The sequence below is a fragment of the Oncorhynchus mykiss genome, chromosome 24 (genome assembly GCF_013265735.2).
Source record: "Oncorhynchus mykiss isolate Arlee chromosome 24, USDA_OmykA_1.1, whole genome shotgun sequence".
In the NCBI taxonomy this organism is placed as follows: domain Eukaryota; kingdom Metazoa; phylum Chordata; class Actinopteri; order Salmoniformes; family Salmonidae; genus Oncorhynchus; species Oncorhynchus mykiss.
In genome coordinates, this window is record NC_048588.1 from 43,333,796 (window position 1) to 43,354,569 (window position 20,774).

The 20,774-nt window shown below is 46.9% G+C and overlaps 1 protein-coding gene across 3 annotated transcripts in view; it reads left to right on the plus strand.

The window, feature by feature from the left end:
- The window catches only part of bcl9l (bcl9 like), a 120,948-nt gene that overhangs the window by 34,268 nt on the left and 65,906 nt on the right, over positions 1-20,774 (plus strand). For 2 of the 3 annotated variants that reach the window (XM_036962147.1, XM_036962146.1), the window contains 3 exons: positions 11,122-11,199; positions 15,241-15,586; positions 18,862-18,987. In XM_036962147.1, the coding sequence (XP_036818042.1) occupies positions 15,331-15,586; positions 18,862-18,987 (382 nt within the window). In that variant the 5' untranslated portion in view covers positions 11,122-11,199; positions 15,241-15,330. The remainder of the gene's footprint in view (positions 1-11,121; positions 11,200-15,240; positions 15,587-18,861; positions 18,988-20,774) is intronic. The other variant, XM_036962148.1, reaches the window with a different exon arrangement.

Here is a 20,774-nt window from a genome sequence, read left to right on the forward strand (position 1 = left end):
CCCTAGCAGAGCTGGTTATCCAGAGCGTTGGTGACTGTAACTGTGCTGCTGGTAACAGTTGAATTATGCTTTAGTTTACTGACCCCGGATATATTCAACTGGTGTTGAGTGTTCAAAAAGTGATTCTGCGCTCTGGCACACTAAGATGAGTCTTTTGTTAAGAAATGTAGCTAGATAGCTAGCTGGGTAAACAATGAATCCCATTGCATGACACAACGTTAGTTAGCGAGCTAACAGTACACTTGAACCTGTCCAGGACTGTCTAACATGTATTTAAATGTGGGTTATAGATCAGTCACTCTCATTGAATGCAAGTCTGAGACACAATTGACAGAAGTTTTGAAAGTCCATTTTTTTCTCTTCATGTTTTCGTATCCAAACCGTTTTTCATGTTCTAGTAAAAAGAACAGAAGTTTCGTGTGTGTGTGTGTGTGTGTGCCCGACCCTTGGACCGTGCCTCCAGCCATTCAGAGAAGGGAAACTGAATGTATCTCAGCATCAGCAGGGTTCACTGTGTCACAGGGTTCACTGGCAGCCTTGTGTCTGTGGTGTGAATGGTTATTTGTTCCATATTATTTACTGAAGTAGGCCTAGCTAGTTGGAGAAATGTTGGCGTATAACTCTGTTTCCCTAATTAGGTAAATATACTATCTTACTGTGTGAGAGAACAAGAGTCAGAGGGCGAGGTGGGCTAATGAGAGAGAGAGAGAGAGAGAGATATTGCTGGAGAGTGTTTATTATCTACTTCACTAGAGAGAGAGAGAGACATGGCTCTCAAGAGAAGACAGGCTATGTGCACACTGCCCACAAAATGAGGTGGGAACTGAGCTGCACTTCCTATCCTCCTGCCCAATGTATGACCATATTAGAGATGCATATTTCCCTCAGATTACACAGATCCACAAATAACCCAATTTTGATAAACTCCCATATCTACTGGGTTAAATACCACAGTGTGCCATTACAGCAACAAGATTTGTGACCTGTTGCCACAAGAAAAGGTCAACCATTTCTGTTAATTTATTTTCCCTTTTGTACTTGAACTATTTGCACATCATTACAACACGGTATATAGACATAATATGACATTTGAAATGAAAAGATATGTTTCCCATGCCAATAAAGCCCAATGAATTGAGAGGTGGAGGGACAGAGCACTGTAGATAGTGGAGTGTTTGTGGTTAGCAGACTGTGGTTAGCAGACTGTGCTGTGGAGTGTTTGTGGTTAGCAGACTGTGCTGTGGAGTGTTTGTGGTTAGCAGACTGTGGTTAGCAGACTGTGCTGTGGAGTGTTTGTGGTTAGCAGTCTGTGATGTGGAGTGTTTGTGGTTAGCAGACTGTGCTGTGGAGTGTTTGTGGTTAGCAGACTGTGCTGTGGAGTGTTTGTGGTTAGCAGACTGTGCTGTGGAGTGTTTGTGGTTAGCTGACTGTGCTGTGGAGTGTTTGTGGTTAGCAGACTGTGCTGTGGAGTGTTTGTGGTTAGCAGACTGTGGTTAGCAGACTGTGCTGTGGAGTGTTTGTGGTTAGCAGACTGTGCTGTGCAGGGTTTGTGGTTAGCAGACTGTGCTGTGGAGTGTTTGTGGTTAGCAGACTGTGCGGTGTGGACTAGAGAACACTGCTGGCCCCTCCCACCAGCCAAACCCCTCTCACTCTCTCCCTTAACCCGCTACGGTCGATGTCCTCACCCTGCTGAAATCTACTTAGCTAGAGAATCTTCTGTAGTGTCCAAACGGTCCAAACTTTTATGACACCTCTATGGACAGATGAGACTTTCACGAACACGACGGTGTTCTTGGGACTCATACTCATCTGAAATCGGTACAGCTGATCTGCCAATTTCTGCCTGTAGCATCTGAACAGTTTGGGCTGCACCATCTGTGGAAAGGTGAAACTCTCACAAACTCGTACATGTCGGTTGTTTTGCTTTAGGACACCCACAGGCCTCACAAGCAGACGATCTGTAGGTCCATGTAGTGAATCTGTTATTCAATGTGTTTCTATGGGCTAATAGCAGTAAGGACTCTCTGTTATTCAATGTGTTTCTATTGGCTAATAGCAGTAAGGACTCTCTGTTATTCAATGTGTTTCTAATAGCAGTAAGGACTCTCTGTTATTCAATGTGTTTCTAATAGCAGTAAGGACTATCTGTTATTCAATGTGTTTCTATGGGCTAATAGCAGTAAGGACTATCTGTTATTCAATGTGTTTCTATTGGCTAATAGCAGTAAGGACTATCTGTTATTCAATGTGTTTCTATGGGCTAATAGCAGTAAGGACTATCTGTTATTCAATGTGTTTCTATTGGCTAATAGCAGTAAGGACTATCTGTTATTCAATGTGTTTCTATTGGCTAATAGCAGTAAGGACTATCTGTTATCCACTGTGTTTCTATTGGCTATTAGCAGTAAGGACTATCTGTTATTCACTGTGTTTCTATTGGCTAATAGCAGTAAGGACTATATGTTATTCAATGTGTTTCTATTGGCTAATAGCAGTAAGGACTATCTGTTATTCAATGTGTTTCTATGGGCTAATAGCAGTAAGGACTATCTGTTATCCACTGTGTTTCTATTGGCTATTAGCAGTAAGGACTATCTGTTATTCACTGTGTTTCTATTGGCTAATAGCAGTAAGGACTATATGTTATTCAATGTGTTTCTATTGGCTAATAGCAGTAAGGACTATCTGTTATTCAATGTGTTTCTATTGGCTAATAGCAGTAAGGACTATCTGTTATTCACTGTGTTTCTATTGGCTAATAGCAGTAAGGACTATCTGTTATCCACTGTGTTTCTATTGGCTAATAGCAGTAAGGACTATATGTTATTCAATGTGTTTCTATTGGCTAATAGCAGTAAGGACTATCTGTTATTCAATGTGTTTCTATTGGCTAATAGCAGTAAGGACTATCTGTTATTCACTGTGTTTCTATTGGCTAATAGCAGTAAGGACTATCTGTTATCCACTGTGTTTCTATTGGCTATTAGCAGTAAGGACTATCTGTTATTCACTGTGTTTCTATTGGCTATTAGCAGTAAGGACTATCTGTTATTCAATGTGTTTCTATGGGCTAATAGCAGTAAGGGCTATCTGTTATCCACTGTGTTTCTATTGGCTATTAGCAGTAAGGACTATATGTTATTCACTGTGTTTCTATTGGCTATTAGCAGTAAGGACTATATGTTATTCACTGTGTTTCTATTGGCTATTAGCAGTAAGGACTATCTGTTATTCAATGTTTTTCTATTGGCTATTAGCAGTAAGGGCTATCTGTTATCCACTGTGTTTCTATTGGCTATTAGCAGTAAGGACTATATGTTATTCACTGTGTTTCTATTGGCTATTAGCAGTAAGGACTATATGTTATTCACTGTGTTTCTATTGGCTATTAGCAGTAAGGACTATCTGTTATTCAATGTGTTTCTATTGGCTATTAGCAGTAAGGACTATCTGTTATTCACTGTGTTTCTATTGGCTAATAGCAGTAAGGACTATCTGTTATCCACTGTGTTTCTATTGGCTAATAGCAGTAAGGACTATCTGTTATTCAATGTGTTTCTATTGGCTAATAGCAGTAAGGACTATCTGTTATCCACTGTGTTTCTATTGGCTATTAGCAGTAAGGACTATCTGTTATCCACTGTGTTTCTATTGGCTAATAGCAGTAAGGACTATCTGTTATCCACTGTGTTTCTATTGGCTATTAGCAGTAAGGACTATCTGTTATTCACTGTGTTTCTATTGGCTAATAGCAGTAAGGACTATCTGTTATTCACTGTGTTTCTATTGGCTATTAGCAGTAAGGACTATCTGTTATCCACTGTGTTTCTATTGGCCATTAGCAGTAAGGACTATCTGTTATCCACTGTGTTTCTATGGGCTCTAATAGCAGTAAGGACTATCTGTTATCCACTGTGTTTCTATTGGCTAATAGCAGTAAGGACTATCTGTTATTCACTGTGTTTCTATTGGCTAATAGCAGTAAGGACTATCTGTTATCCACTGTGTTTCTATTGGCTAATAGCAGTAAGGACTATCTGTTATTCACTGTGTTTCTATTGGCTAATAGCAGTAAGGACTATATGTTATTCAATGTGTTTCTATTGGCTAATAGCAGTAAGGACTATCTGTTATTCACTGTGTTTCTATTGGCTAATAGCAGTAAGGACTATCTGTTATCCACTGTGTTTCTATTGGCTAATAGCAGTAAGGGCTATCTGTTATTCAATGTGTTTCTATTGGCTAATAGCAGTAAGGACTATCTGTTATCCACTGTGTTTCTATTGGCTAATAGCAGTAAGGACTCTCTGTTATCCACTGTGTTTCTATTGGCTAATAGCAGTAAGGACTATCTGTTATCCACTGTGTTTCTATTGGCTATTAGCAGTAAGGACTATCTGTTATTCAATGTGTTTCTATGGGCTAATAGCAGTAAGGACTCTCTGTTATCCACTGTGTTTCTATGGGCTAATAGCAGTAAGGACTATCTGTTATCCACTGTGTTTCTATTGGCTATTAGCAGTAATGACTATCTGTTATCCACTGTGTTTCTATTGGCTAATAGCAGTAAGGACTATCTGTTATTCAATGTGTTTCTATTGGCTAATAGCAGTAAGGACTATCTGTTATTCAATGTGTTTCTATTGGCTATTAGCAGTAATGACTATCTGTTATCCACTGTGTTTCTATTGGCTAATAGCAGTAAGGACTATCTGTTATCCACTGTGTTTCTATTGGCTATTAGCAGTAATGACTATCTGTTATTCACTGTGTTTCTATTGGCTATTAGCAGTAAGGACTATCTGTTATTCACTGTGTTTCTATTGGCTAATAGCAGTAAGGACTATCTGTTATTCACTGTGTTTCTATTGGCTATTAGCAGTAAGGACTATCTGTTATTCAATGTGTTTCTATTGGCTAATAGCAGTAAGGACTATCTGTTATTCAATGTGTTTCTATTGGCTATTAGCAGTAATGACTATCTGTTATCCACTGTGTTTCTATTGGCTAATAGCAGTAAGGACTATCTGTTATCCACTGTGTTTCTATTGGCTATTAGCAGTAATGACTATCTGTTATTCACTGTGTTTCTATTGGCTATTAGCAGTAAGGACTATCTGTTATTCACTGTGTTTCTATTGGCTATTAGCAGTAATGACTATCTGTTATCCACTGTGTTTCTATTGGCTAATAGCAGTAAGGACTATCTGTTATTCAATGTGTTTCTATTGGCTATTAGCAGTAATGACTATCTGTTATCCACTGTGTTTCTATTGGCTAATAGCAGTAAGGACTATCTGTTATTCAATGTGTTTCTATTGGCTAATAGCAGTAAGGACTATCTGTTATTCAATGTGTTTCTATTGGCTAATAGCAGTAAGGACTATCTGTTATTCAATGTGTTTCTATTGGCTATTAGCAGTAATGACTATCTGTTATCCACTGTGTTTCTATTGGCTAATAGCAGTAAGGACTATCTGTTATCCACTGTGTTTCTATTGGCTATTAGCAGTAATGACTATCTGTTATTCACTGTGTTTCTATTGGCTATTAGCAGTAAGGACTATCTGTTATTCACTGTGTTTCTATTGGCTAATAGCAGTAAGGACTATCTGTTATTCAATGTGTTTCTATTGGCTAATAGCAGTAAGGACTATCTGTTATTCAATGTGTTTCTATGGGCTAATAGCAGTAAGGACTATATGTTATCCACTGTGTTTCTATTGGCTATTAGCAGTAAGGACTATATGTTATTCAATGTGTTTCTATTGGCTAATAGCAGTAAGGACTATCTGTTATTCAATGTGTTTCTATGGGCTAATAGCAGTAAGGACTATATGTTATTCAATGTGTTTCTATTGGCTAATAGCAGTAAGGACTATCTGTTATCCACTGTGTTTCTATTGGCTATTAGCAGTAAGGACTATCTGTTATCCACTGTGTTTCTATTGGCTATTAGCAGTAAGGACTATCTGTTATTCACTGTGTTTCTATTGGCTAATAGCAGTAAGGGCTATCTGTTATCCACTGTGTTTCTATTGGCTATTAGCAGTAAGGACTATCTGTTATCCACTGTGTTTCTATTGGCTAATAGCAGTAAGGGCTATCTGTTATCCACTGTGTTTCTATTGGCTATTAGCAGTAAGGACTATCTGTTATCCACTGTGTTTCTATTGGCTATTAGCAGTAAGGACTATCTGTTATCCACTGTGTTTCTATTGGCTATTAGCAGTAAGGGCAAATACACATTTTCCTCAAATAATTGTTTTATATTTTTAGTTTGTTTATTTAGAGCTAACTTTTTAATTTGGAAATCAACTGTTTTATCGGAGGTGACCGTGCAGAATGGCACCTTTTATTTGAGGGTATTTTCTATTGAAGGGGGTAAAAATCAATACTGTTACATAGCACCATTTTATTTTGGGACGATATTATATTGATAATAAATCCAATTATCGATTTTTTTGTAAAAAAAAAAATAATATATAAAAGTATAAATATAAATATATACAGTGCCTTTGGAAAGTAATTCAGAGCCTTTTGACTTTTTCCACATTTTGTTACAGCCTTATTCTAAATGTTTTATTTAATCTACACACAATACCCCATAATGACAAAGCGAAAACAGGTTTTTAGAAATGTTAGCAAATTTATTAGAAACTGAAATACCTTATTTATATAAGTATTCAGACCCCTTTGCTATGAGACTGTAAATTGAGCTCAGGTGCATCCTGTTTCCCATTGATCATCCTTGATATTTCTACAACTAAATTCCCAATCTGGCCCTCGTACCATCACGGTCACCTAATCACCCCCAGTTTACAATGGGCTCACTCATCCCTCCTCCTCCTCCCCCTGTATCTATTCCCCAGGTCGTTGCTGTAAATTAGAATGTGTTCTCAGTCAACTTACCTGGTAAGAAAAACAAAAAAAACTGATTGGACATGATTTGGAAAGGCGCTCACCTGTCTATATAAGGTCCCACAGTTGACAGTGCATGTCAGAACAAAAACCAAGCCATGAGGTTGAAGGAATTATCCGTAGAGCTCCGAGACAGGATTGTGTCGAGGTACAGATCTGGGGAAGGGTACCAAAACATTTCTGGAGCATTGTGAGAATGCTTCAGGAGAAGCTTCCTGAAGGACAACCATCTCTGCAGTACTCCACCAATTAGGCCATTATGGTAGAGCGGCCAGACGGAAGCCACTCCTTATTAAAAGGCACACGACAGCCCGCTTGGAGTTTGCCAAAAGGCACCTAAAGGACTCAGACTATGAGAAACAAGATTCTCTGGTCTGATGAAACCAAGATGGAACACTTTGGCCTGAATGCCAAGCGTCACGTCTGGAGGAAACCTGGCACCATCCCTACAGTGAAGCATGGTATGGCAGGATCATGCTGTGGGGATGTTTTTCACCGGCAGGGACTGGGAGATTAGTCAGGATCGAGGGAAAGATGAACGGACAAAAGTACAGAGAGATCCTTGATGAAAACCTGCTCAGGACCTCAGGCTGGGACGAACGTTCACCTTCCAATAGGACAATGGCCCTAAGCACACAGCCAAGGCAACGCAGGAGTGGCTTTGGGACAAGTCTCTGAATGTCCTTGAGTGGCCCAGCCAGAGCCCGGACTTGAACCCGATCAAACATTTCTAGAAAGACCTGAAAAAAAATAAAGCTTTGTAGCGACACTCCCCATCCAACCTCTCCAACATGTTTTCAGCACTTTTATTTCTGTGATCTAAACTAGTTCTGTTTTTATTTCCGTGATCTAAACCAGTTTTCTGTTTTTATTTCTGTGATCTAAACTAGTTTTCTGTTTTTATTTCTGTGATCTAAACCAGTTTTCTGTTTTTATTTCTGTGATCTAAACTAGTTCTGTTTTTATTTCTGTGATCTAAACCAGTTTTCTGTTTTTATTTCCGTGATCTAAACTAGTTTTCTGTTTTTATTTCCGTCATCTAAACCAGTTTTCTGTTTTTATTTCCGTGATCTAAACTAGTTCTGTTTTTATTTCCGTGATCTAAACTAGTTCTGTTTTTATTTCCGTGATCTAAACCAGTTTTCTGTTTTTATTTCCGTGATCTAAACTAGTTTTCTGTTTTTATTTCCGTGATCTAAACTAGTTTTCTGTTTTTATTTCCGTCATCTAAACCAGTTTTCTGTTTTTATTTCCGTGATCTAAACTAGTTCTGTTTTTATTTCCGTGATCTAAACCAGTTTTCTGTTTTTATTTCCGTGATCTAAACCAGTTTTCTTATGCTCCCTCTCGTCATTCTGCAGCATGTACATATAGTGAGCAATATGTTTGGAACATCAAATCACTAAATTCCAGTATCCAGTCACACCTACAGTGCCTTCAGAAGGTTATTTATTTATTCTTTTTTAAACCAATTACAAATGAAAAGATGAAATGTCTTGAGTCAATAAGTATTCCACCCGTTTGTTATGGCAAGCCTAAATTAGTTCAGAAGTAAAAATTTGCTTAACAAATCGCATGAGTTGCATGCATAATAGAGGTTAACATGATTTATGAATGACTACCTCATCTCTGTACCCCACACATACATTTATCTGTAAGGTCATTCAGTCCAGCAGTGCATTTCACACACAGATTCAACCATAAAGACCAGGGAGCTTTTCCAATATCTCACAAAGAAGGGCAACTATTAGTAGATCGGTAAAACATTTTTTTTTTACATTGAATATCCCTTTTAGTGAAGTTATTAACTATGCTTTGGATGGTGTATCAATACACCCAGTCACTACAAAGATACAGGCGTCCTGCCTAACTCAGTTGCCGGAGAGGAAGGAAACCACTCAGGGATTTTCACCGTGAGGCCAATGGTGACTTTAAAACAGTTACAGAGTTTAATGGCTGTGATAAGAGAAAGGTGAGGATGGATCAGCAACATTGTAGTTACTCCACAATACTAACCTAAATGACAGAGTGTAAAGAAGGAAGCCTGTACAGAATACAAATATTCCAAAACATGCATCATGTTTGCAATAAGGCACTAAAGTAATACTGCAAAAAATGTGGCAAAGCAATTAACGTTTTGTCCTCAATACAACGTGTTATGTTTGGGGTAAATCCAATACAACACATTACTGAGTACCACTCTCATAGTGGTGGCTGCATCATGTTATGGGTATGCTTGTAATCGTTAAGGACTGGAGAGTTTTTCAGGAAAGAAAATGTAGTGGAGTTAAACACAGGCAAAATCCTAGAGGTAAACCTGGTTCAGTCTGCTTTCCACAAGACACTGGGAGATGAATTCACCTTTCAGCAGGACAATAACCTAAAACACAAGGCCAAATCTACACTTACCAAGAAGGCAGTGAATGTTCCGAGTTAGTTTTGTCTTAAATCTACTTGATAGTTTATAGTTTTCTAGCAATTAGGTCTGACCCCATTTAGTCAACTTGTTGATTGTTTTGTTGCCCGAGATGTTTTTCGTTAAGCGGTCGCAAATATATATACATTTTTTCATGGCACACGAGACACATGTCTGATTGGCTCCTGTCTCAGTGGACAGTCCAATAAGAAGGGGAGTATGGCAAAGATACACAAGGCGGGTCTCTCTCCAGAATGCGCGCTCTCCCGCCAATTTGTGCCCATTCTTTGTTTCATAACTTCATTATGTGAATTGTTTTGTCCTTTGATTGTTAGTATCTATCTATCCCCATTACATATAAACTCAGAAAAGAAAGGAACGGCCCTTTTTCAGGACCCTGTTTTTGAAAGATAATTCATAAACATCCAAATAACTTCACAGATCTTCATTGTAAAGGGTTTAAACACTGTTTCCCATGCTTGTTCAACGAACCATAAACAATTAATGAACATGCACCTGTGGAACGGTCGTTAAGACACTAACAGCTTACAGACGGTAGGCAATTAAGATCACAGTTATGAAATCTTAGGACACTAAAGAGGCCTTTCTACTGACTCTGAAAAACACCAATAGAAAGATGCCCAGGGTCCCTGATCATCTGTGTGAACATGCCTTAGGCATTGCTGCAAGGAGGCATGAGGACTGCAGATGTGGTCAGGGCAATAAATTGCAATGTCCGTACTATGAGATGCCTAAGACAGCGCTACAGGGAGACAGGACAGACAGCTGATTGTCCTCGCAGTGGCAGACCATGTGTAACAACACCTGCACAGGATCGGTACATCCGAACATCACACCTGCGGGATACAGGATGGCAACAACAACTGCCCGAGTTACACTAGGAACGCACAATCCCTCCATCAGTGCTCAGACTGTCCGCAATAGGCTGAGAGGGGCTGGACTGAGGGCTTGTAGGCCTGTTGTAAGGCAGGTCCTCACCAGACATCACCGGCAACAACGTCACCTATGGGCACAAACCCACCGTCGCTGGACCAGACAGGACTGGCAACAATTGCTCTTCACTGACGAGTCACGGTTTTGTCTCACCAGGGGTGATGGTTGGATTCGCGTTTATCGTCAAAGGAATGAGTGTTACACCGAGGCCTGTACTCTGGAGCAGGAACAACTTGGAGGTGGAGGGTCCGTCATGGTCTGGGGCGGTGTGTCACAGCGTCATCGGACTGAGCTTGTTGTCATTGCAGGCAATCTCAACGCTGTGCGTTACAGGGAAGACATCCGAATCAAATCAAATTTTATTGTTGACCAATTGACTGGTCGAAAGAACAGAAGACCCTCGGTCGGCCAATGTTTTTTTTGTTGTTGTTGGGGATAGTCCTACTAGTAATGATCAACAACCAATTTGGCTTGAGGCATTTTTTAAAGAATAATGGGCAAGTGTTGCACAATCCACATGTGGAAAGCTCTTCGAGAATTACCCTGAAAGAATCGCAGCTGTAATCGCTGCCAAAAGGCTATTCTACAAAGTATTGATTCAGTGGTGTGTGAAATTTCATTTTCAATAATTGTGACCACATTTCTTAACATGTTTTCAAAATTGTGTGATGGAAAAACTAGATTTGTACGCCCCAGATCTTTCTATTAGAGCAAAATAAACTATTTCAATATAAAACGCAAATGGTTTAAATCAAAAAGCTTTTGATCATTTTGAAGATGCAGATTTCGCTGTCGCTAATGTGACCTCTAACCTCCCCTCTCTCCTCCAGGTTATTCTGTGGTCAGTGAAGAGTCAAGGAGCAGCAGCAGCAATATGCCCCAGTGTGTCAGCTGAGACATGGACTGAGGTGAGTGAGCTGAACCCAGCCATGGTCATACATGTTGGTCATACCAATTTGAAGTTCAAGACGAACGGTAAGAGGTAGGGATGTAACGATTCACAGATACGCGCATCAGTCCCCCGGTTTAAATGTTTAAGATGTGAGTGTATTGGTCCGCTGAACCCCAAAAGGATCCAGATGTCTCCCCCGGTTTAAATGTTTAAGATGTGAGTGTATTGGTCCGGTTCACTAAAATGTTTTGCTGAAATGACCTCTCATCTTGTGAGAACTGCATCGTTCAGTGTCGAACTGAACTGTTGCCAGTCATTGATCTACACGTTTACTGCCCCCAGGTGGTGAAGGTAGGAAACAACACCTCCACTTCCTAAACACTGTTCACCCATGTCTGCGTAGCCACACATGCCTCCAACTCAATCATCAAGTTTGCAGACGACACGACAGTTATAGGCCTGATTACCAAAAATGACTAGACAGCCTACGGGGAGGAGGTGAGGGCCCTGGGGGAGTGGTGTAAGGAAAATAACTTCTCCCTCAATGTCAACAAAACGAAGGAGATGATCGTGGACTTCAGGAGACAGGGAGGCGCTCCCTCTGCTATCTACATTGACGGGACTGAAGTGGAGAAGGTGAAAAGCTTCTAAGTTCCTCTGCGTCCACATCACCAACAATCTGATTGGTCCACCCACACAGACGATCTGAATGGTCCACCCACACAGACGATCTGAATGGTCCACCCACACAGACGATCTGATTGGTCCACCCACACAGACGATCTGATTGTTCCTCCCACACAGACGATCTGATTGGTCCACCCACACAGACGATCTGATTGGTCCACCCACACAGACGGTGTGGTGTAGAAGTCGCAACAGCGCCGCCTCAACCCCATTAGGCTGAAGAAATGCGGATTGGTCCCTAAGACCCGCACAAACTTATCCAGATGCATCCTGGCGGGCTGTATCACCGCCTGGTACGGCAACTGCACCACCCTCAACCGTAAGGGTCTCCAGAGGGTGGTGAGGTCTGCACAACGCATCACCGGTGGCAAACTACCTGCCCTCCAGGATACCTACACCACCCGATGTCACAGGAAGGCCATAAAGATCATCAAGGACAACAACCACCCGAGCCACAGCCTGTTTACCCTGCTATCAACCCAACCAAGCCGCACTGCTTCTTGACACAATGCCCATCCAACCCGGAAGCCAGCCGCACCAATGTGTCAGAAGAAACACCGTACACCTGGCGACCTTGTCAGCGTGCACTGCGCCCGGCCCTCCACAGGTGTCGCTACTGCACGATGAGACAAGGATATCCCTGCCGGCCAAACCCTCCCTACCCCAGACGATGCTAGGCCAATTGTGTGCCGCCACATGGGCCTCCCGGTCGCGGCCGGCTGTGACAGAGCCTGGGCTCGAACCCAGAATCTCTGGTGGCACAGCTAGCACTGTGATGCAGTACCTTAGACCACTGCGCCACCCGGGAGGCCCAGCTCGTCCTAATATTTATGTATTTCTTAACTCTATTCTTTTACTTTTAGGTTTGTGTGTATTTTTGTGAATTGTTAGATATTACTGCACTGTTACGAGCCTGTTAGTTCCCGAGCCTGTTAGTTCTGAGCCTGTTAGTTCCCGAGCCTGTTAGTTCCCGAGCCTGTTAGTTCTGAGCCTGTTAGTTCCCGAGCCTGTTAGTTCCCGAGCCTGTTAGTTCCCGAGCCTGTTAGTTCTGAGACTGTTAGTTCCCGAGCCTGTTAGTTCCCGAGCCTGTTAGTTCCCGAGCCTGTTAGTTCCCGAGCCTGTTAGTTCCCGAGCCTGTTAGTTCCCGAACCTGTTAGTTCCCGAGCCTGTTAGTTCCCGAGCCTGTTAGTTCCCGAGCCTGTTAGTTCCCGAGCCTGTTAGTTCCCGAGCCTGTTAATTCCCGAGCCTGTTAGTTCCCGAGCCTGTTAGTTCCCGAGCCTGTTAGTTCCCGAGCCTGTTAGTTCCCGAGCCTGTTAATTCCCGAGCCTGTTAGTTCCCGAGCCTGTTAGTTCTGAGACTGTTAGTTCCCGAGCCTGTTAGTTCCCGAGCCTGTTAGTTCCCGAGCCTGTTAGTTCCCGAGGCTGTTAGTTCCCGAGGCTGTTAGTTCCCGAGGCTGTTAGTTCCCGAGCCTGTTAGTTCCCGAGCCTGTTAGTTCTGAGCCTGTTAGTTCCCGAGCCTGTTAGTTCCCGAGCCTGTTAGTTCCCGAGCCTGTTAGTTCCCGAGCCTGTTAGTTCCCGAGCCTGTTAGTTCCCGAGCCTGTTAGTTCCCGAGCCTGTTAGTTCCCCAGCCTGTTAGTTCCCCAGCCTGTTAGTTCCCCAGCCTGTTAGTTCCCCAGCCTGTTAGTTCCCGAGCCTGTTAGTTCCCGAGCCTGTTAGTTCCCGAGCCTGTTAGTTCCCGAGCCTGTTAGTTCCCGAGCCTGTTAGTTCCCGAGCCTGTTAGTTCCCGAGCCTGTTAGTTCGCGAGCCTGTTAGTTCCCGAGCCTGTTAGTTCCCGAGCCTGTTAGTTCCCGAGCCTGTTAGTTCCCGAGCCTGTTAGTTCCCGAGCCTGTTAGTTCCCGAGCCTGTTAGTTCCCGAGCCTGTTAGTTCCCGAGCCTGTTAGTTCCCGAGCCTGTTAGTTCCCGAGCCTGTTAGTTCCCGAGCCTGTTAGTTCCCGAGCCTGTTAGTTCCCGAGCCTGTTAGTTCCCGAGCCTGTTAGTTCCCGAGCCTGTTAGTTCCCGAGCCTGTTAGTTCCCGAGCCTGTTAGTTCCCGAGCCTGTTAGTTCCCGAGCCTGTTAGTTCCCGAGCCTGTTAGTTCCCGAGCCTGTTAGTTCCCGAGCCTGTTAGTTCCCGAGCCTGTTAGTTCCCGAGCCTGTTAGTTCCCGAGCCTGTTAGTTCCCGAGCCTGTTAATTCCCGAGCCTGTTAGTTCCCGAGCCTGTTAGTTCCCGAGCCTGTTAGTTCCCGAGCCTGTTAGTTCCCGAGCCTGTTAGTTCCCGAGCCTGTTAGTTCCCGAGCCTGTTAGTTCCCGAGCCTGTTAGTTCCCGAGCCTGTTAGTTCCCGAGCCTGTTAGTTCCCGAGCCTGTTAGTTCCCGAGCCTGTTAGTTCTGAGCCTGTTAGTTCCCGAGCCTGTTAGTTCTGAGCCTGTTAGTTCCCGAGCCTGTTAGTTCCCGAGCCTGTTAGTTCTGAGCCTGTTAGTTCTGAGACTGTTAGTTCCCGAGCCTGTTAGTTCCCGAGCCTGTTAGTTCCCGAGCCTGTTAGTTCCCGAGCCTGTTAGTTCCCGAGCCTGTTAGTTCCCGAGCCTGTTAGTTCCCGAGCCTGTTAGTTCCCGAGCCTGTTAGTTCCCGAGCCTGTTAGTTCCCGAGCCTGTTAGTTCCCGAGCCTGTTAGTTCCCGAGCCTGTTAGTTCTGAGACTGTTAGTTCCCGAGCCTGTTAGTTCCCGAACCTGTTAGTTCCCGAGCCTGTTAGTTCCCGAGCCTGTTAGTTCTGAGACTGTTAGTTCCCGAGCCTGTTAGTTCCCGAGCCTGTTAGTTCCCGAGCCTGTTAGTTCCCGAGCCTGTTAGTTCCCGAGCCTGTTAGTTCCCGAGCCTGTTAGTTCCCGAGCCTGTTAGTTCCCGAGCCTGTTAGTTCCCGAGCCTGTTAGTTCCCGAGCCTGTTAGTTCCCGAGCCTGTTAGTTCCCGAGCCTGTTAGTTCCCGAGCCTGTTAGTTCTGAGCCTGTTAGTTCCCGAGCCTGTTAGTTCCCGAGCCTGTTAGTTCCCGAGCCTGTTAGTTCCCCAGCCTGTTAGTTCCCCAGCCTGTTAGTTCTGAGCCTGTTAGTTCCCGAGCCTGTTAGTTCCCGAGCCTGTTAGTTCCCGAGCCTGTTAGTTCCCGAGCCTGTTAGTTCCCGAGCCTGTTAGTTCCCGAGCCTGTTAGTTCCCGAGCCTGTTAGTTCCCCAGCCTGTTAGTTCTGAGCCTGTTAGTTCCCGAGCCTGTTAGTTCCCGAGCCTGTTAGTTCCCGAGCCTGTTAGTTCCCGAGCCTATTAGTTCTGAGCCTGTTTTCTTCTCCGTCTCACCAGCTGTGTAGACAAGCAGCAGTGTGACTTCAAACAGACGGACGGACACCACATCGTCTGTACCCCTACCCCAGACCCACCCCAGCCGTTCAAATGCACCCTGACAATAAGCTGACCAATCATGGCAAGCAAGTGAGCAGCGACAGCCAATCCCAGCTCTCCAATGTGACCCAGCAGCAGGAGGGGGCCAATAAGGGCCTGGGGGCGGGCAACCCTGGCCTGAAGGCTGTCAGCCAATCGGTGAGTGGCGTTGGGGGGATGATGAAGACGAAGAGAGAGAGAAGTGTGTCCATGGACTCTGGGGAACAGAGAGACACTATCACCCCTGTGCAGGAGCCTGACGCCAAAGGTAGGGTATTACCACACACACACACACACACATACTAACGTCACATTGCAGCTGTAGGCTACCATCGGAAGGCAGAGGAAATTCTGACGCCTGACAGAAAGGTCAGGGCATTTCAGTGTGAGGGGAAAACAAGTTATATAGTGCACACCGAGAGACACACACACACACACACAATACATACACACGCACAAAATCGCACACACATCCCACACGAAACACATGCACACGTTTCCTGCTGTGGGTGGTGTAGGTAGCTAATCTGGTATTTCTGGTGCAGATTTGACCAGAGAGACACAGGAAGTCTAACAGAACAGTGGTCTCTGTAGGGCCTGTCATCTGTCTTTAACAGCAGTAAACTGTTTCCAGAACAGTGGTCTAGGGGCCTGTCATCTGTCTTTACTAGCAGTAAACTGTTTCCAGAACAGTGGTCTAGGGGCCTGTCATCTGTCTTTAACAGCAGTAAACTGTTTCCAGAACAGTGGTCTAGGGGCCTGTCATCTGTCTTTAACAGCAGTAAACTGTTTCCAGAACAGTGGTCTAGGGGCCTGTCATCTGTCTTTAACAGCAGTAAACTGTTTCCAGAACAGTGGTCTAGGGGCCTGCCATCTGTCTTTTAGCAGCAAGGCTAGAACTGGTTGTGGATTTGCATTCTTTGTCCATGCTGTGACTATTTGCATTTGTTTGCCTGTCTATTATTATTTTGTGTGTGTGTGTGTGTGTGTGTGTGTGTGTGTGTGTGTGTGTGTGTGTGTGTGTGTGTGTGTGTGTGTGTGTGTGTGTGTGTGTGTGTGTGTGTGTGTGTGTGTGTGTGTGTGTGTGAGTGACTGCTGATTTGGGGGAGATTGACAGGCAGTAATATGAATTTGTGAAACTGAGTCATCTGGGCTTCCCGTCACACACACACACACACAAAATGCTTAGGGGTGGTTTATAGAGATAGGTGAGGTGCACTGAGAGCAGCTGAGGGATGTGATGTTTATAGAGATAGGTGAGGTGCACTGAGAGCAGCTGAGGGATGGTTTATAGAGATAGGTGAGGTGCACTGAGAGCAGCTGAGGGATGGTTTATAGAGATAGGTGAGGTGGACTGAGAGCAGCTGAGGGATGGTTTATAGAGATAGGTGAGGTGGACTGAGAGCAGCTGAGGGATGGTTTATAGAGATAGGTGAGGTGGACTGAGAGCAGCTGAGGGATGGTTTATAGAGATAGGTGAGGTGGACTGAGAGCAGCTGAGGGATGGTTTATAGAGATAGGTGAGGTGGACTGAGAGCAGCTGAGTGTAGATGAAGAGGAGGAGACGGGGTTAAAGAAGGATTTGAAAGCTTTACGACAGTTGAGACTGGTGGTGTATGTGTCCCATTCAGAGGGTGAATGGGCAAGACAAAAGATTGAAGTGCCGTTGAAAGGGGGCATGGTAGTAGGTGCCAGGGCGCACCGGTTTGAGTCAAGAACTGTAACGCTGCTGGGTTTTTCACGCTCAACAGTTTTCCCTATGAAGAATGGTCCACCACCCAGACAGAGAGAGTGAGAATGATTGGGCGGGTCCTTTGAAGGGAAACCTCCGGTTCTCTCTCTGATCTAATTTCCCTCTAGCTAAATAAACAGAAACGCATTCAAATGAAATGCAAGTCATCTCACCCCCCTCCTCTCGTCCTCCCCACTAATCTACCCCCCTCCTCTCCCCTCCTCAACTCACACCTGAAGAGGGCCAATGATTAAAGAGAATGTAAACCAGCTAACACACACACACACACACACACACACACACACACACACTGCCACCTGACCGTTTACGTAAACCAATGACTGTCAGCTGGGAGCAAAAGTGAATGCATAGGCCAGGCTGAGTCCCTGCTGCTAGACGGGCCAGGCTGAGTCCCTGCTGCTAGACGGGCCAGGCTGAGTCCCTGCTGCTAGACGGGCCAGGCTGAGTCCCTGCTGCTAGGCGGGCCAGGCTGAGTCCCTGCTGCTAGACGGGCCAGGCTGAGTCCCTGCTGCTAGACGGGCCAGGCTGAGTCCCTGCTGCTAGACGGGCCAGGCTGAGTCCCTGCTGCTAGACGGGCCAGGCTGAGTCCCTGCTGCTAGACGGGCCAGGCTGAGTCCCTGCTGCTAGACGGGCCAGGCTGAGTCCCTGCTGCTAGGCGGGCCAGGCTGAGTCCCTGCTGCTAGGCGGGCCAGGCTGAGTCCCTGCTGCTAGACGGGCCAGGCTGAGTCCCTGCTGCTAGACGGGCCAGGCTGAGTCCCTGCTGCTAGACGGGCCAGGCTGAGTCCCTGCTGCTAGACGGGCCAGGCTGAGTCCCTGCTGCTAGACGGGCCAGGCTGAGTCCCTGCTGCTAGACGGGCCAGGCTGAGTCCCTGCTGCTAGACGGGCCAGGCTGAGTCCCTGCTGCTAGACGGGCCAGGCTGAGTCCCTGCTGCTAGACGGGCCAGGCTGAGTCCCTGCTGCTAGACGGGCCAGGCTGAGTCCCTGCTGCTAGACGGGCCAGGCTGAGTCCCTGCTGCTAGACGGGCCAGGCTGAGTCCCTGCTGCTAGACGGGCCAGGCTGAGTCCCTGCTGCTAGGCGGGCCAGGCTGAGTCCCTGCTGCTAGGCGGGCCAGGCTGAGTCCCTGCTGCTAGGCGGGCCAGGCTGAGTCCCTGCTGCTAGACGGGCCAGGCTGAGTCCCTGCTGCTAGACGGGCCAGGCTGAGTCCCTGCTGCTAGACGGGCCAGGCTGAGTCCCTGCTGCTTGGCGGGCCAGGCTGAGTCCCTGCTGCTAGGCGGGCCAGGCTGAGTCCCTGCTGCTAGACGGGCCAGGCTGAGTCCCTGCTGCTAGGCGGGCCAGGCTGAGTCCCTGCTGCTAGGCGGGCCAGGCTGAGTCCCTGCTGCTAGGCGGGCCAGGCTGAGTCCCTGCTGCTAGGCGGGCCAGGCTGAGTCACTGCTGCTAGACGGGTCAGGCTGAGTCCCTGCTGCTAGGCGGGCCAGGCTGAGTCCCTGCTGCTAGGCGGGCCAGGCTGAGTCCCTGCTCCCTCCCTCCCTCCCTCCCTCCCTTCCTTCCTTCCTTCCTTCCTTCCTCTCCTTCCTTCCTTCTTCTAGTTCCTTCTTCTCCTTCCTTTCTCCTCCTTCCTCTGTCCCTCCCTCCCTTCTCTCCTTCCTTCCTCCCTCCCTCTCCTTCCTTCCTTCCTCTCTTCTCCCTCCCGCTGACCTGTAGTCTCATGATGGATGCTGTGTAATAATTAAGCATTATGGCCTGTTATAGTTACACATCCAAAATGTGTGTGTGTGTTGTCCCCTCCCAGTAGAAGGCGTGATGCGCAGTAAACGGCGGTGTGTGTTGGAGAAGAAACAGCCGTACAGTGGAGATGAGTGGTGCTCTGGCCCCGACACTGAAGAGGAGGAGGACAAGCCACACCCTGCTACACACCGTGAGTACACTGCACCCCTCACGGGACACTGAGTAGACTACACCCCTCACGGGACACTGTGAGTAGACTACACCCCTCACGGGACACTGTGAGTAGACTGCACCCCTCACGGGACACTGAGTAGACTACACCCCTCACGGGACACTGTGAGTAGACTACACCCCTCACGGGACACTGTGAGTAGACTGTACCCCTCACGGGACACTGGGAGTAGACTGCACCCCTCACGGGACACTGTGAGTACACTGCACCCCTCACGGGACACTGTGTAGACTGCACCCCTCACGGGACACTGTGAGTAGACTACACCCCTCACGGGACACTGTGAGTAGACTGCACCCCTCACGGGACACTGTGTAGACTACACCCCTCACGGGACACTGTGAGTACACTGCACCCCTCACGGGACACTGTGTAGACTGCACCCCTCGCGGGACACTGTGAGTAGACTACACCCCTCACGGGACACTGTGAGTAGACTACACCCCTCACGGGACACTGTGAGTACACTGCACCCCTCACGGGACACTGTGTAGACTGCACCCCTCACGGGACACTGTGAGTAGACTACACCCCTCACGGGACACTGTGAGTAGACTGCACCCCTCACGGGACACTGTGAGTAGTCTGCACCCCTCACGGGACACTGTGAGTAGACTGCACCCCTCACGGGACACTGTGAGTAGACTGCACCCCTCACGGGACACTGTGAGTAGACTGCACCCCTCACGGGACACTGTGAGTAGACTGCACCCCTCACGGGACACTGTGAGTAGACTGCACCCCTCATGGGACACTGTGTAGACTGCACCCCTCACGGGACACTGTGTAGACTGCACCCCTCACGGGACACTGTGAGTAGACTGCACCCCTCACGGGACACTGTGAGTAGACTGCACCCCTCACGGGACACTGTGAGTACACTGCACCCCTCACGGGACACTGTGAGTAGACTGCACCCCTCACGGGACACTGTGAGTAGACTGCACCCCTCACGGGACACTGTGTAGACTGCACCCCTCACGGGACACTGTGAGTAGACTACACCCCTCACGGGACACTGTGAGTAGACTGCACCCCTCACGGGACACTGTGAGTAGACTGCACCCCTCACGGGACACTGTGAGTAGACTGCACCCCTCACGGGACACTGTGAGTAGACTGCACCCCTCACGGGACACTGTGAGTAGACAGCACCCCTCACGGGACACTGTGAGTAGACTGCACCCCTCACGGGACACTGTGAGTAGACTGCACCCCTCACGGGACACTGTGAGTAGACTGTACCCCTCACGGGACACTGTGAGTAGACTGCACCCCTCACGGGACACTGTGAGTAGACTACACCCCTCACGGGACACTAACCCCCTAGCCCCTACTGAACCCCCTAGCCCCTACTGAACCCCCATAGGCCCACATCTTACTGAGACCCCCTAGCCCCTACTGAACCCCCGTAGGCCCATATCTTACTGAGACCCCCTAGCCCCTACTGAACCCCCATAGGCCCACATCTTACTGAGACCCCCTAGCCCCTACTGAACCCCCATAGGCCCATATCCTACTGAGACCCCCTAGCCCCTACTGAACCCCCTAGCCCCTACTGAACCCCCCCCCCCCAGCCCCTACTGAACCCCCCCTAGCCCCTACTGAACCCCCTAGCCCCTACTGAACCCCCTAACCCTACTGAACCCCCCCCCTAGCCCCTACTGAACCCCCCCCTAGCCCCTACTGAACCCCCCCCTAGCCCCTACTGAACCCCTCCCTAGCCCCTACTGAACCCCCCCCTA